Source organism: Macrobrachium nipponense, chromosome 4 (genome assembly GCF_015104395.2).
Source record: "Macrobrachium nipponense isolate FS-2020 chromosome 4, ASM1510439v2, whole genome shotgun sequence".
NCBI classification, from domain to species: domain Eukaryota; kingdom Metazoa; phylum Arthropoda; class Malacostraca; order Decapoda; family Palaemonidae; genus Macrobrachium; species Macrobrachium nipponense.
The window spans coordinates 135,424,795-135,440,468 of record NC_061100.1 but is presented as its reverse complement, the minus strand read 5'-3'; the positions used below and the strand labels follow the sequence as shown (position 1 = coordinate 135,440,468).

At 39.6% G+C, this 15,674-nt stretch overlaps 2 protein-coding genes across 4 annotated transcripts in view; one reads left to right on the top strand and one right to left on the bottom strand.

The window, feature by feature from the left end:
• Window positions 1-15,674, top strand: part of LOC135211509 (cingulin-like) — a 359,586-nt gene that overhangs the window by 7,882 nt on the left and 336,030 nt on the right. The window lies entirely within an intron of this gene.
• The window catches only part of LOC135211209 (ammonium transporter Rh type B-like), a 51,653-nt gene that overhangs the window by 18,941 nt on the left and 17,038 nt on the right, over window positions 1-15,674 (bottom strand). For all 3 annotated transcript variants that reach the window (XM_064244441.1, XM_064244443.1, XM_064244442.1), the window contains exon 2: window positions 5,467-5,585. In XM_064244441.1, the coding sequence (XP_064100511.1) occupies window positions 5,467-5,585 (119 nt within the window). The remainder of the gene's footprint in view (window positions 1-5,466; window positions 5,586-15,674) is intronic.

Genomic DNA, 15,674 nt, shown 5'->3' with positions numbered 1-15,674 from the left:
AAGCAGAACAATTACTTACGTTCAATTCCATTTTACGGATGAACCATAGGATATGAATCCAAATCATTAAAGGTTATGGGTCTTCATATGCAGTGCGGGTGGGCGATAGCTATGGAGAGCCCGCATGCCTATCAGACCTATAGAGATAACGAAAGCCAATTGATGAAAAGCCATAACTGAGTGGAAAACGGACTTCAGACTTCATGACTTACGAGCGTTGGGAAAACTTGCATTTGTATGTTGTGTGTCAATAAATATAATTTAATTAGTTTCGGTTCATTTATGGAGCTTCTAGCAATCGGTTCTTATAGTTTCACTCATCGAGAAGCATATGGTTTATATAAGACGCTCAGCGGACGTTACTTTATTAACAGCTGCGAAGATAAAATTCTTATCGAATGATAAAGACTGAAGTATTTCGATATTCATTCACAATTATAAGGCCAGTGGCAACACCGGGCCATATTGACATTATATACCACATACATTATATATATATATATATATATATATATATATATATATATATATATATATATTGTGCCGAAGTGCCAAGTATCTGGTTACTACACTTACCATTCATTAATTGACACCTCACAAAAGCCAGACACTTGAACCCTCATCACAGGTACTAAACGACTGAATACTCTAAAGGCAACAGTGATCCCTTAACAACTTACCAGTATTGCAGAAAATCAGATTAAGTTCAAAACAGGTGTGATGGAATCTTGTTGACAGATTAGGAAAGCAAACGGAGATCTCGGAGTTCCTCTAATCTCGAGGAAATGAAAAGTTACTGAAACAATTCTAACTTTGAACAGGCAAAGATATTCTCTCTCTTTCTATGTTCTAAATTATATATATTCTTTTACATTATGTTATGTGAAATCTGAACACACATTTAAAACATCCTATCTCTAAGCTATCTAGGAATCTGAAAAAATGTTGCAAAATTCAATTCTAACATTTTATACAGTCAAAGAGGGGATATATGCATTTTGAAAGTAGCAATATATATAATATATATATATATATATATATATATATATATATATATATATATATATATATATATACAGGCAGAGAGAGCCATAGGAACTATAGGAAAACGTCTCGGGTATTTGCATGGTTTCATTGCTTGCGTTTCAAGGCCTAGCCTCATGCAAATGCCTGAGATGTCTTCCAATAGTTCCTTATGGCTATATTTTGGTTGTTGATTGCCATCTATCCTCTATATATGTGTGTGTGTAAGAGAGAGAGAGAGAGAAAATCGATTATTCCAATAACTTATAAAGATGTCAATGTTATGTACAGCATGTGCTTCTATTTCACACTGGGAAGAAAGCCTACACCCCGTAGGGGAATAGTGGCGGCAGTGGACCTCATGCGGTGCACTGTAGGCATTACTTAAGGTTCTTTGCAGCGTGCCTTCGGCCCCTAGCTGCAATTACTGTCGTTCCTTTTACTGTACCTCCTTTCATATTCTCTTTCATCACCTTGCTTTCCACCCTCTCCTAATTCTTGATTCATAGTGCAACTGCGACGTTTTCCTCCTGTTACACCTTTCCATTTCCATGTAAGCGCTGAATGACCTCATAGGTCCCTGTGCTTGGCCTTTGGCCTAAATTCTATATTCAATTCAATTCAAAAAAGCCCGCAATCTACTACTACTAAAGGTTTTCTGTCAGTGCATATTCTGAATTGGGGTTCAACTCCATCAATATTTTCCTAACTCATAGGTCTTTTGCAATCCGTCTAAAGCTGAATATGCAAAAATGAGTGGCGATCATATCATACCCTTAAGCTTCTTGATGTCCTCACCGAACTTTGTTCGTCAGCATGATGTTATTTTAAGAGCATAGCCCCAGCGGGGAGTGGGGTGGGGACAGCTTAATGTAAAAAAAAAAAAACGAATTGGAGAAATAATATATTCAGAAGCTACATCTGCTCTCCATTTTTTTTTCTTTTTTTTTTTTTTTGCAAGCTTCAATGGTCGGTACTGATCTGTCATCATCAAGGCAACCTAACGTCATTTTTCAACAAAAAGACGAAAAACAAAGGAGTAAGGAAGACCCATAAGAAAACAAGATAAAGAAATAGGAACGAAGGGAAAAAAGTAAAAAGATCTAACAACGAAGCGACAGACCAGCCTTTTAAACATCAAAATGACATAGGATCTTAGTCAATGATAACGACGTGGGTATCCTGTGACCCTCCGCTATCTGTCGAGTCACAGCCTCGCGAAGACGAATCCTTTATCCTGCAATAAACAGATTCCTAGGGTCCCTCGGTACAATTCTGACCTTTACTCGTTAAAGTCGAGGCTCGGCCCTCAAGTGGCACTCGAGTCGAGTATAGTGTGACGGTCGAGGGGTCGATAGGGTCCTTTCAAGGAGGGTACTAAATTGACATTGACCCCCCACAGTATCCAAACATTCCAGAGGAATTCCCATGGTTCGGTGAAGAGAGAGAGAGAGTATACAATATAGCCCGAAAGCCAAGCGCTGGAACCTACGAGGTCATTCAGCGTTGTCAGGAGAGTTGAGAGTAAAAGTTTTGAAATGTGTAACAGGATGAAAACCTCAAAGTAGTTGCACTATGAAACAATTGTTAGGAGAGACGGGAAAGGAAGATGGGGGAAAGCGAATATGAATGGAGGTGCAGTAAAAGGAATGAAAGGGGTTGCAGCTAGGGGCTGAAGGGACGCTGCAAAGAACCTTGGTGCACTGAGGGCACTACCCCACTACGGGGCATGGTTTCTCCTTTCTCAAATAACTCCTCTTCCTTTACTGGGCAGACCTATCGATTTTCGTTCTTTCATCTGCACTTAGCTAGAAGAAGGCATGAGGTTGCCTATCCCTACGACCTTCGCTCTTGGAGAAAAAATACTAGGTCAGACTTACACCTATTTCCAGTCCATCATATAATCCGGCGCAATTTTTTTTTTCTATACAAAACTTAAATTTAATACACATATCAATCAACGTTTGGTCAGGTGGGAAACATTCTGCAGGCAACAGGAAAATAAACATGAATGGGAAGTATAGTGTGGCCTAACAAGCCTCCATAAAATAAATTTATCATTTCGAGCAGAATTTTCCAGACAGTGACGCTTCAGTCGCGGAACATCCGGAAGAACATAATTACTCAATGCTCAAGAGGACGACGCGTTTTTTTTTCTTTTATAAGGTCCTCAAGGGACACGTGAACATTAATCATCTTGTAAATCGGTTTTGAAGTGGAGGCCTTTATTAAAAACGTCCTCATTGCAGAATCCATTAATCATAGTGGAGGATTCGTTGGCAAACTGACGCATGTCAAGATTCACTCATGATGGAAACTGCAGCTGCCACTATTTATAAAAAAAAAAAAAAAAAAAAAAAACTAATGGTATCTTTAATAATACCGTAGGCCAACTCTTACCAAAAACAAATTCATTAAACTACATTATAGAAAAAATAGCATGTCTAATATATATTACTTTTTTCTCGGTTTTGATCAGGAATACGAATAGAGATGAATCAAAAGAGCAAAGCAAAAATTTAATTCGCCAGGTACTTGCTACAAGATATTATGTTACAAATTGCAAAGTGACCTTTTTGATAAGTTAATGAGCGAAGATTCTCTCTCTCTCTCTCTCTCTCTCTCTCTCTCTCTCTCTCTCTCTCTCTCTCTCTCTCTCTCTCTCTTAAAAAGTTTTTTTCCCAAGGTATTTCGTTTAACTTCACGGACATAATTTTAGACATGGTTACTTTGGTGAGCTTTTCATACTTTTGTGTTTATTTTGCCTTTCTGCAAATATAAGTTCCATGTTGCAATTGAAGATCACTGCAGAGTGACACTTCTTTCACATTTGTCTCCATTTTCTAACTCCGTCATGGCAGACCAGCTTCGATTTGCAACCGTTCAAGCAGAAAAGGACAAATAAAAGCATTATTGTGGAATCTGTTAGTAAAATAGATTTTTATCAAGAGAGGACGTTTTTTTATGGCGCGTAAAATCAGTGGACATTTTAGACTTATTCTGCGCGAACCGTTCGGAGAATGTAAAGCTATTGCTTTCGCATTTCACGTAGGCAACATCGCAGTATTTTGACTTTGACCCCAAGCGAGGCCTTAAAATACTTTAGGTGATAAATGTGACAGAAATAGACTCGAACAGATCCCGCGTGATTACATAATAACACGATATATTACATAATGATAAAGCTTCACGGGGAGGGAATAACAGCGGTTGATACATAAATGGAAACCAATTGGAAAAACACTCGACGACGAAAACTGAATATTTACGAAAACTGGCGACAAGTACAAAGTAATGGAACTCCAGCACGTGTAAAAAAAAAAAAAAGAGAGAGAGACTTGAATATATGCAAATAGATGTTGAAAGTGTCACAGTAACAAGATCTCGTGCTTTCAAGCAAAAAAACAAAAAACATCACTTTTCACGCATTTTTTGGTTGAAGATATGATTTATCACTTTTTTTTTTGTAAATGTAGCAAACTACTGTAGTGTTAGCTTGTTAAACTATATACTGCATAGCATTAGCATGTTTATCTTACTATCGCAGTACTATGTTTAGATTTTTGTATTTCCATTATTAGCACTAACATTTTAAGTTAACTTTATATAGCATTAGTTAAACCAGTGTCTTAGCTTGACAATCATTAACTTCGTCTTGCTATTCTGGGTTTATATACAATTCCAGTGATATTAAATGGATGCCGCATGCTAAACAATCGCATATTCTTACCACATAAATGTTTCTAGAAATGTAAGTAACTGTCTGAGGAAGAGAGCGCTCAGATCGAGAGAGAGGGGGAGGGTGAGGATAGGTACGTTAAGGATTCATCACTTCATTTCCGCTATATGCTTGTCATTTCTAATGACTGGAAATGAATGACAACAAAAAAATGACCAAGGACAACCAATTCCCAGTAACTACACATGACCAAACTTAAATACTTAACAGAAATATAGAGAAAACTGACCAATGACAATAAATAACTATCAAACACTGAAACAAAACAGCAGTGGAGTCCACCAATGGAAAGTACGAGGGAAATCTGACTTGGCGGTTTGCATATCAACTGAAAATTGCAAATCACTCAAAGCATAATATTCTGCCCTTTCCTTCAGTCGTGCTATTGATCTCAGGGCCCGGGTTCGATTCCCTGCTCTCTGCCAACAAGGAATTTATTTCTCGGTGTAATGTGGTATGGATCCCACAATAAGCTGTAGGTCCCGTTACTAGGCAACCAATTGATTCCTAGCCACGTCAAAATATCTAATCCTTCGGGCTAGCCCTAGGAGAGCCGTTCATCAGCTCAGTGGTCTGGGTAAACTGAGATATACAGTGTATACTTAACTTTTTTTCGTTCAGTCGTAAACGTCGAAGTTGCCTAGTAATGTCTACATATTTGAATTAAAAAAAAAAAAAAAAAACAGATAATAGACTCTACTTACTGGGATAGGTGCTTTTGTGGACATTCTCGTCGTCGTCCTTATACTTAGCGATTTTAGTCTCGTAGGAGGAAGCATTTTCTCCTTGGGGATTTTGGCGAGCGTCGGCGTTCGGGTGGTACCTGCCGAGAAAGTCAAACATGGTTAAAATTTGTAAACAGAGGGAGGAGCTAGATGATGTTTATGATGATGATGATTGCTAAGAAATTCACCATCTCGTGCAAAACAGTTTGTGCAATAAAATTCCACAATTATATAGTAAACTATATTACTAGGTAAATACAGATGCAAAGACTTTCGAACACCCGAACAGTGTTCCTCATCGGTGTTTAAGTTAGCATTATAGTTGGCTATATAACCGCGAAGTTTTATTACACAAAATGATGGCGAAGACAATGATAAGCTAGATTATTATTGTTATTAAAATTTCTTCTTATGAAACTAACCAAAAGGCTGTGCCTTTACTTAATAAACTTAACACAGTATCACGCAAAGTGCAGAACATGAAAATATGTATAATCAGTAGGAACTACCTAATATTTACAGGCGTTACGAGTTGACATATACGTTAGTCATCCTTAAAATAAGCTAATGCCTTGCGGTGCATTTCAAAATACATTGTACATTTTAATTATTTATGTGTATATATATATATATCTATATATATATATATATATATCATATATATATATATATATATATATATATATATAATATGGATGACTGACTGTCCAAAGTAAATTCAAAAACCTATTAGGAATGTCGATTTGTGATATTTTAAAACTCTAATTTGCGGTCGCTGTCTATAAAGTATTGTCATAGAAATACAAAAGATAATCAGAAAACGAAAAACATTATCGATAATGGAAGAGACGAATAAACTGAGAGCTGAGATTAGGAAAAGGGTTAGGAACAGTAACGCGTGTAATTCTTTCTTAGATTTCAGTATGAAATTGGTCCTAACTGCAGCAGTTTCTACAAAATCACAATACGACTTTTTTCTTAGAAGGGATTCAACCAGATAATCTCTTTAGGACGAGGTTGTTTGTTTGTTTGTATGGTGATTGTACGTTGCATGGAACCAGTGGTTATTCAGCAACGGGACCAACGGCTTTACGTGACTTCCGAACCACGTCGAGAGCGAACTTCTATCACCAGAAATGCACATCTCTGACCCCTCAATGGAATGTCAGAGAATTGAACTCGCGGCCACCGAGGTGGCAGGCCAAGACCAAACCGACCACGCCACTGAGGCGCTCGGGACGAGGTTGCTTGCCTAATGTATTTCTCTAAACCAGCTGCGACCCACTCAACTACCAGGTCAGTGGGTCACACAGGTACACATAATTCTCTGCTGAAGTGAACGAAGGCACAATGGGTACACTGGCAGTAGTATAGTTACTTCCTGTAACCTCACTCATTGGCAACTACAGCGGTCCTCTGCAGTTTGCCCTTCGTGGAACACACCATAGTTTTCCTGTCTCTTCATTCTCATTAGCGGTGATCTTTCAGCAGCTGTTTCCTGCAATTCTATCGTAAGTCAGTACTTCGTCGCTTCTTCACAATCAGTATCAGTAATGATTTATACCTTTCATTTTATTTTTAGTCACTGTCTCATGGTTTCTTTGATAATTGGTCGATCTATTCCAGTGTTGCTACAGTCACGCAGTACCAAACGACCAAACGAAGGTCACGAGCAAGCTCTGAGGAATAGTCTTTAGACCTTGGTCATAAGGTTGTGGTTCGAAACGGAGCGAGCGAGGCTTAGAAGAGGACGGTAAGAGAGAATGACATTAGACAAATGGGAGAGAGATACGATAAGATCGAGCAATATGGGGAACGGTGGGCTAACTGGCACCGAAAGATTTACTGATACGATAGCGAGTGTGTAGGGGAAAGGCCAGAATAATGACATAAACTTAAGATGTTTAATTGGATAGACAGAAGTAAGGAACTGGAAAGTAAAAAAAAAAACTATATAAAAAAAAAATATATATATATATATATATATTATATATATAATATATATAGATATATATATATATATATTATATTTTAGAAATTTTTTAATATATATATATTAAGAAAACTGAGGGTGGGGAATCTCACGCGACTGCAAAATACGAAGTAAAGAAGCACATATGAGGTTAATATCAAAATCTTGCTATACTATAATGGGCGTTATGTCTGTCCGCCCTTCTGTCATTCAATCACGGCATGAAACTTGGCAGGGTTATGGTGGGGACCCCTAAGATGGTTTATAATGGGGTTTCATCCTACCTTCCCCCGCCTCCGAAGCGGGTGGGGGTGAGAAGGGAATACCTGAAACGGAACTGGTTCTGCCCGTGAAGCGGGGCTGGTTGTAGACTTAGTTACTTTACGACTTTATCATACATAGTTAAAAACACTAGCGTTACTTCTATGAAGCGGTAGATGAATATGCTATTTCTGGTGATAGAAGTTCACTCTCGACGTGGTTCGGAAGTCACGTAAAGCCGTTGGTCCCGTTGCTGAATAACCACTGGTTCCATGCAACGTAAAAACATCACACAAACAAAAGATGAATATGCTTTTAGAAAGGATTGGTAAATTGCTAGTATAATGAAATGAGATGACAAAATTCTCCTAAGGTCTATCACACAAGAAAGAAACATTTTCTTTCTTAATTAAAGATAAAGCCTTTGCAAAGGCCACGTTTCCCAGCTGGGGCCCTAGAGAATGCATTCAACCGCTATAGCATCCGTAATGCTTCACTAAAGAAGAACCATTACTTTCACATAACCGGTCTGATACTCACCTGTTCAAAACGCATTAAGCAGAGTACCGAAAGGTATTTCAATGTCCGTCATATTTTATCCAGCTTGCATGTATACAATATAAAAAAAAGTGTTCCATGATTTTCATATTCTAGTCATGAAAGACGCTACATGACTGAGGACATTCAGACTCTTCCAGATAATTTAATGCTGGTCACTTACCCCAGCTTCATAAACCGGGTGGATCCAACCCGGATATTACCAAGTAATATGTGTTCTTCGTCTCATCGGATAATAACAGATAACTGCAGGAAGAATTAGACATCTTTAGTCAGAACGGCAATTCATGTCCATGTGTCCGTCAGGAAGAGCTAGCTGCCCATGTAGTTAAGCTGCCCATGAAGGACGTGAGGGAATTCTTTATAGCCAAAGTCAGTTACGTAATGACCGGCATCTCATGACCTCGGATTCCCTTCTATTCCTTTCTATCAAGAGTCCATCCCACACGAACACCTTCGCAGTTTCTTCGTCTACTCTAAAAATGACCAAGGCAGTAGTTTACAGTCAGTCTCTGCTACTTTTCCTAAGTTCCTTTCGTTGTTTTCATGCCAACTTTTGTCTTCGTCATCTTTCAACGTCTTCAAAGTGTTTGTGTGTCTCTGTTTTCTATTTAAAGAACACCATGAACCTAATTTAGTTGGCTGTTTGTTTGTATGGTGTTTTTAGGTTGCATGGAACCTGTGGTCATTCAGCAATGGGACCAACGGCTTGACGTGACATCCGAACCACGTCGAGAGCGAACTTCCATCACCAGAAATACACATCTCTCACCCCTCAGCGGAATGCCAGAGAATCGAGTTCGCGGCCATCGAGGTGGCACGCCAGCAACATACCGACCACGCCACTGAGGCGCTTTTAATTGATTGTGGCACTCAGGTATTAACATCACAATTAATGGCGTAATCTTTAGCCATACTAATGAAAAACACTATTTATATTTGAGTGATGTAATCGGTACTATTAACGCATCATCCTAATGAAATATAACGACAGACACTAACTATATGTCATTTATACTGGTTTCTTAAATCATATATCAAAATAAGCTTTATTCCCTTGAGGTCCTTCAAGAGAATTCAACAATTATTTCTATGAACTCCCAAAATCGCAGCACAAAATTAAAATCACTGCATCCAGGCAAACCAAGGCAGTGGTGCCAATGATATTCTAAATATTACAAAAGGAAATTTTGAGTCTTGAGAAATAAGACTGTAAGTGGTAATCATCTTTGAGGCGAGGGTCTATAGCTCTATGCAATTTCGCGAAAGATGCAAAACTATTGCATTCGTTTAAACTGTAATAATAACTGGGATATTCCCATATTCTCTAACCAAATCAGTTGCAAGATCTGCGCTCAAGATTTACAATGACAAGCGTTCCACCTACAGCTGGTTTTCTAACTGTAATATTGCATGGTCTGGAACAACGTTTGATACACAATTTACCTCTTCATTGACGTCCTAAATCAATTTACAGTTTAGGACTTTAGTAGATTTAAATCAACCGTGCATCTGATGTCTAGGACAGTCCCTTACGACGCTCCTGATTGGCTGTTGATAATCCAGTCACAGGGCTGGAAACTCTCAGTCTCTCTCGAGAGAGGTCACATAGGCAGGACGTATGTTCCACCTCTCCTGAGGGATTTTCTTGAAAAACGTATCCCTCAGGAGAGGTGGAACATACATCCTGCCTATATGAACTCTCTCGAGAGACTAGGAGTTTCCAGCCCTGTGATTGCCTTATCAACAGCCAATCAGGAGCGTCGTAATGGACTGGCCTAGATATCAGATGCACGGCTGATGTGAATCTACCATGGTAACCACGGCTACAAAAGCGAACCTTTTCGACTCTTTGAAGAGTGACAACAACCTACATTAGTTTCTTTAATTATGTCAGGTTTTAAATATTTTGCCGTTAATCATTACAATGTGAACGCAATCTTATGTAAATTACCAACATTATTACTTTTAATGGCAAGCTATCACAGATTGGGATATAAAAATGCAAAATAAAAGAAAGGTGAGCATAAACATACGTATAACTGATTCACTTAAGGTAGATTCTTGGGCGAACCCTATGCCTGCGAGACGTTCGTTTGGCGGACGCTGATTGGCTGGGAGCTGCCTACCTGCCGGTACCAACCAATCAGTGGCTTCCAAACAAACATCTCGTAAGCATTTGGCTCATCCACGAATCTACCTTAAGTGAACCAGCTATAATTGATAAGATATAATTAACAGATAAGTAATCACAAGCTTTGTTGCTAAAACGATTAGGTGCTAACTAACTAAACAATTCACTAACAACAAAAAGTCATCAGAAAACTTGGTAATATTCTCATGGCCATAATAATATAATTATAATAATCATAATCGTATGGACACCTGTTGCGATGAGAGGAACATCATGTTGGAAGACATACGATGGAAATGGAAGTGCGGGGTAGAAGGATGAAGCGAAGACCAAGAAAGAGATGGCGTGATTGTGTAGGGGAAGAAATGTTATGGAAAGGTATTAACGAGAACGATGCACAGGACAGAAATCGATGTAGACGACTCATTCGCAACGGCGACCCCATAGAAAAATGGGTTAAAGCTGGGAAGAAGATAATCGTATTTTCATAATTATTATCTCGGGCTGCGCGCGGTGCCTTTCGTCGAGGGATAAGCTGACACTGACTGTATCTACTTGAATGTCTTCGGTACTCCTGCGCTCTCATATGAGTCTAAACCCTTATTTGTGACTCTCGGTAACTGTCACGTTACAACGGCCACGCCCTAGTAAACCATCACGGCAGATTGAATAAACCAAGTAGAGGTTAACTACACAGGATATTATCCTCTCTCTCTCTCTCTCTCTCTCTCTCTCTCTCTCTCTCTCTCTCTCTCTCTCTCTCTCTCTCTCTCTCAAGACAAGTTACGCCAACATATTGGGAGAAGATCAACAACAAATAAAATAAACCAAGTAGAGGTTAACTACACTGGATATTATCCTCTCTCTCTCTCTCTCTCTCTCTCTCTCTCTCTCTCTCTCTCTCTCTCTCTCTCTCTCTCCTGACAAGTTACACCACCTTATTGAGAGTGCATCAGCGGCAAGGGTGTTGCAAAACGGCGGCAATGTGTCCGGGGCAAAAGTTGCACAATAGGCCTATGAAATTTAATAAACTGGCAAGCCTCCATCGAGGTGAAAGCTGTAAGGAATCCTAGAGTTCAATTACTTTTGAAAAATACGATTCTAAATTCAAAGAGCAAAATGAAATGTAATTTTAATGTGCACGCACTTCACCCTTATGAAAAGTCTGACGTGTGCAGTTCACTTTGGGCTGGTGATCTCCAACCGTGAAGCAAGAGGAGTTGGAAACAATAATATGCAGTTTAATAGTACTAAATATCTGTTGCTGTTTCCGGTTAACGAAGAAACCAGCAAGACAATGAGCTAAGGTACCACCTGTAAATGGTAGAATTAAGTGTATAAATGATTAAAATCGACATGTGGAGGATTCAGTATAACTGTTGTTGTTCAGGAAATACTTTCCAGCCCAATTTTGAAGAGGAGCCAACGTGAGAACCAAGGAGGAACGCAGGGACTTCTCCCACGGAGATGAATGCCAAACCGGGAAATCATAATGATTTACAGAATGCATTTGCTGTCGTTGTCCTGGGCAGGTGAATGACAATGCTTGCTCGGTGTTAGGCACACACTGGTCGAGCTCAAAAACATAAAAACCGCACCTAGGACGTCTTTTATGCAGTTTGGAGAGCAACGAAAGTAACCAAACAGCTTTCAATGTCGGGAGAAATTCACCGTCAGCTACCAGAACAGGGAGACGTGCTGACAGAAGGAGAAATCGCCAACTTTTGCCAGAAATTTCTCATCTCGGTGTAACAAGGGAAACTAATGATGTAGTGTTGCGTGGACTCGGTGCCCTTGAGACCTTGTCAGATGACGATGTTGGTGAAACGAAAATTAATATTCATGACAGTAGAAAGTAAAGGAACTGCATATGGTAAATCACGCAGCACACAAGGGAATGAGATCGCCATGAATAACGCATGAAACAAAAAAAAACTGTAGCAAAACGAAATATGCTGCAGTGACTGGGGGAAAAAATGAGCACAATCTGACCGGGTGAAAGTAAAGCGTAGTAAACGAACAGTTTTGCCGTTGAAACTGTTGAAAAATATGAAAAGGCAAGTCTGAAAGCCTCAGGAACATACAAACAAGAAAATTTAAATTACATACTTGGGACTGATGGTAACCTAGAAATAAGAGAAGAAAATTCGAACTACATACTTGCAACTAATGGCAACCTAGTAATAACAGACTTAAAATACACAATAGAAGCGGCTAGAGAGGTCTCATACAAGCCTAAACATAACACAATGTAAGAGTAACCTACTAATAATAGAATTAAATCCCAATGGAAGTGGGGAGAAGGCTTTCATACACTCCTAAGCATATTAACACTCCCAGTTGAAGATATACCAAGAGCTGTGGAAAATCTTGAAACAAATATGAGCAGAGTGGCTGGGGAAATAAATCAGTAGAATAATTCGATAGTCCTGCGAAGGGAAGCGCAGCTATTATCCTTAAGAGAAGGTATAATTCTGGCACTTGCTATCCTGATTTTGTTCGTCACCCACTGAAGACATCAAACAATCTTTAAATACTAAGAAAAATGATCTCATGAAATGTTAACGGACACCCTTAGAAAATATGGTATTTTGCACAGGCAACCCAGTGTGACATCCCAAGGACGGACAGGCCACACGAGTGACCGAGGAAAATGGGAAGGATGCCATTAGGATAAGTGGCACGTGACACGACTCGCCCGAGTTGACCAAAGCCTTGTGTATCCTTTCGTGCGAGGAATGATGATGATGAATTTATGCATGCAGTGACTGGGAAGAACGAGGTGTACTGTCATAAAGAAGTCAGCTAGTCAGACAACATCACCACTGAACCTACTACTAGTCTCTCTCTCAATCTCTCTTCTCTTGCTCCTCGTCTCTCTCCGCTCTCTCTCCTCTCTCACTCTCTCGTCTCTCTCTCTCTCTCTCTCTCTCTCTCTCTCTCTCTCTCTCTTTAGTCATAAACAGCAGCAGCAGTGTGGAAGAGTTCAAAAGAAAGATGGAAAAAATCATCAGAACACTGTGAATGAACAGTGGAACCTGCTTCTAGAAATAAGTGAGCACACGATGCCTCCTCTTCGGACGGACTAATAAGTCTTTTAAGACGTCCTAATCCTTGTAACTCTCTCTCTCTCTCTCTCTCTCTCTCTCTCTCTCTCTCTCTCTCTCTCTCTCTCTCATACCCACAGTCACGTCGCAAAATTACCCCAAAATTATACTGGCAGCGAGAGGTTAATGGATAAGATAGAACTGATTCACAGCTTCACAATTTTCTCAAGATGTGGATTACGCCAGAAAGCAAGTCCAATGACTCTTCAGTTCACCCACAGAGTCATCCTTGTTACAGTAGACAACGAATCTGCGTATTCATTCTGGTTGATGACGTCGTTCTGCGTCTCCCAGGAATGTAAATAAGGAAGGTATTAAGTTAATAATTGTGCCCAATTAGCAATGCACCCAAAATCTGTCCCTTCAAGGTACTTTCTTGAAAGCATCTTCACAAAAAATGATGCACAATCTCACTGACGCGCCAAAATGCTGCGTCAAAAACGCTGACTGTCTAGGACCACCCTAACGAAGATAAATGACAATAATATGTCTACCAATCCACCCTCTTTTGCCGCTGCCCCCTCCCATCCCACAACCAGGAGACCGCTCTCCTCTTACCCAATTCTCACTGTTTTTTCTCGTCCTTCTGAGCCCACATGAAAGAGAGATCCTCTTTCAAATTGATATTTTTAATACAATCGTCAACCCTAGACCATCAACATTAAGAACTAGCCCCACTTAATTCAAATTTAAGCAGATCACCCGCATCGCTACTATAGAGAGAGAAGAGAGAGAATTATACTCATGGTATTGTGGTATCTGCTCTTACTGAAAAAGATTAATATGGAGAATCTCTCGTGCCTACGATAAGAATTTCATTAGCCTTTGTCCATGTTGCTTAAAATGTTACACTACCCAGCGACAATAACTTAAGGACACACATTACCATAATGACTGAGAGCTTATTTTACGTAGCGAGGTGCAGTATAATCATCTGAACAAACAAACAAAAACAAGGTTGCTGAACGTGACAACAATTTGTAACTCAAGTGTGCTACAGTCCCACAGATCATGATTAAGATCTGTGGATTATTAATCTAGTATTCTGCAATGCCATGTATAATTATTGTAATCCATTCATTCTTACAATTCATACTATGATTATACAGAACAACTCATCATTCTAAATGGGAATATAAATTTCGCATTGGCGGTTAAACGAGAAATCGAGCTCTCATATAATTCAGGACAATGTCGCCTTTTTTAAGAGCAGAGACCAAAGGGATAGGCCAGAGCGAAAGATAAGGAAAATAGACAAGGGAAGAAAGTGGGCGGGGCTTAACCACGAAGAAAGCGATTAACTCCTCTTCCTTTTCAAGGTCGCAAGGGCCAGAAGAACCAAAGAGGTAGGAGGAGAATTCCAAAATACTGAACGTACACGAAGAAACCAGTATAAGCGGCACAAACTCTGCTTATGGAAACAGACTCAAGAGCTGTGCCATTCGAGTTAAGCTTAGAGGAGGCTGCCATCTTAATGTTCTGACCAGCCTGGTTCGACTTCAATATAACCTTCAGCAATCATTCTCTTTCTGATCCACAGATGCCCTTTCCAGTCCGTTATTGCAAGAGCATCAACGTTCAGTATATTAAGTGTCGAAATATAATTTACGTAGCAGTAACGACTACATTCTGTGGTTTGAACCACAAAACATCAACATTTCCAAGCAGAAAGAACCACAATCTTAGCCTTTGGCTTGCACGTTTCTCTTAGGGCTTACAGGAAACCTTCTTGTGGATGGGGGTGGGGGCGGTTACAGGACCTGTCATACATTGTAGCCTCATTCTGACCTCTGGTTGGATCTATTTAATCACAATCTCTAGAGGTAACAAATCAATACTTTGTCATTCAGAATCCAACCCCTATTTTAAATTCATTATATTATTCACTGCCACTTCAGTATTCATGTCAGCCGAAAGGCTCCAGTTCTTGCAGCTCTTCTTTTGCTCCTGGATATGCACGTAGTAATCCTGATGCAATATTCACCCTAGTTATTGTTGCTCTCGCGTTCGTGAACTGACTAAGTCATTCGTCGCCTCGTGTTGTATAAGCCGCTGAGATTACGAAGTTGAATTATGCAATGCCTTATGCAGTTTGCAGAGGACCTGAGGATAACATCATTTCCTGACCCATCAAGAGATTCATTCATCTGCTCCA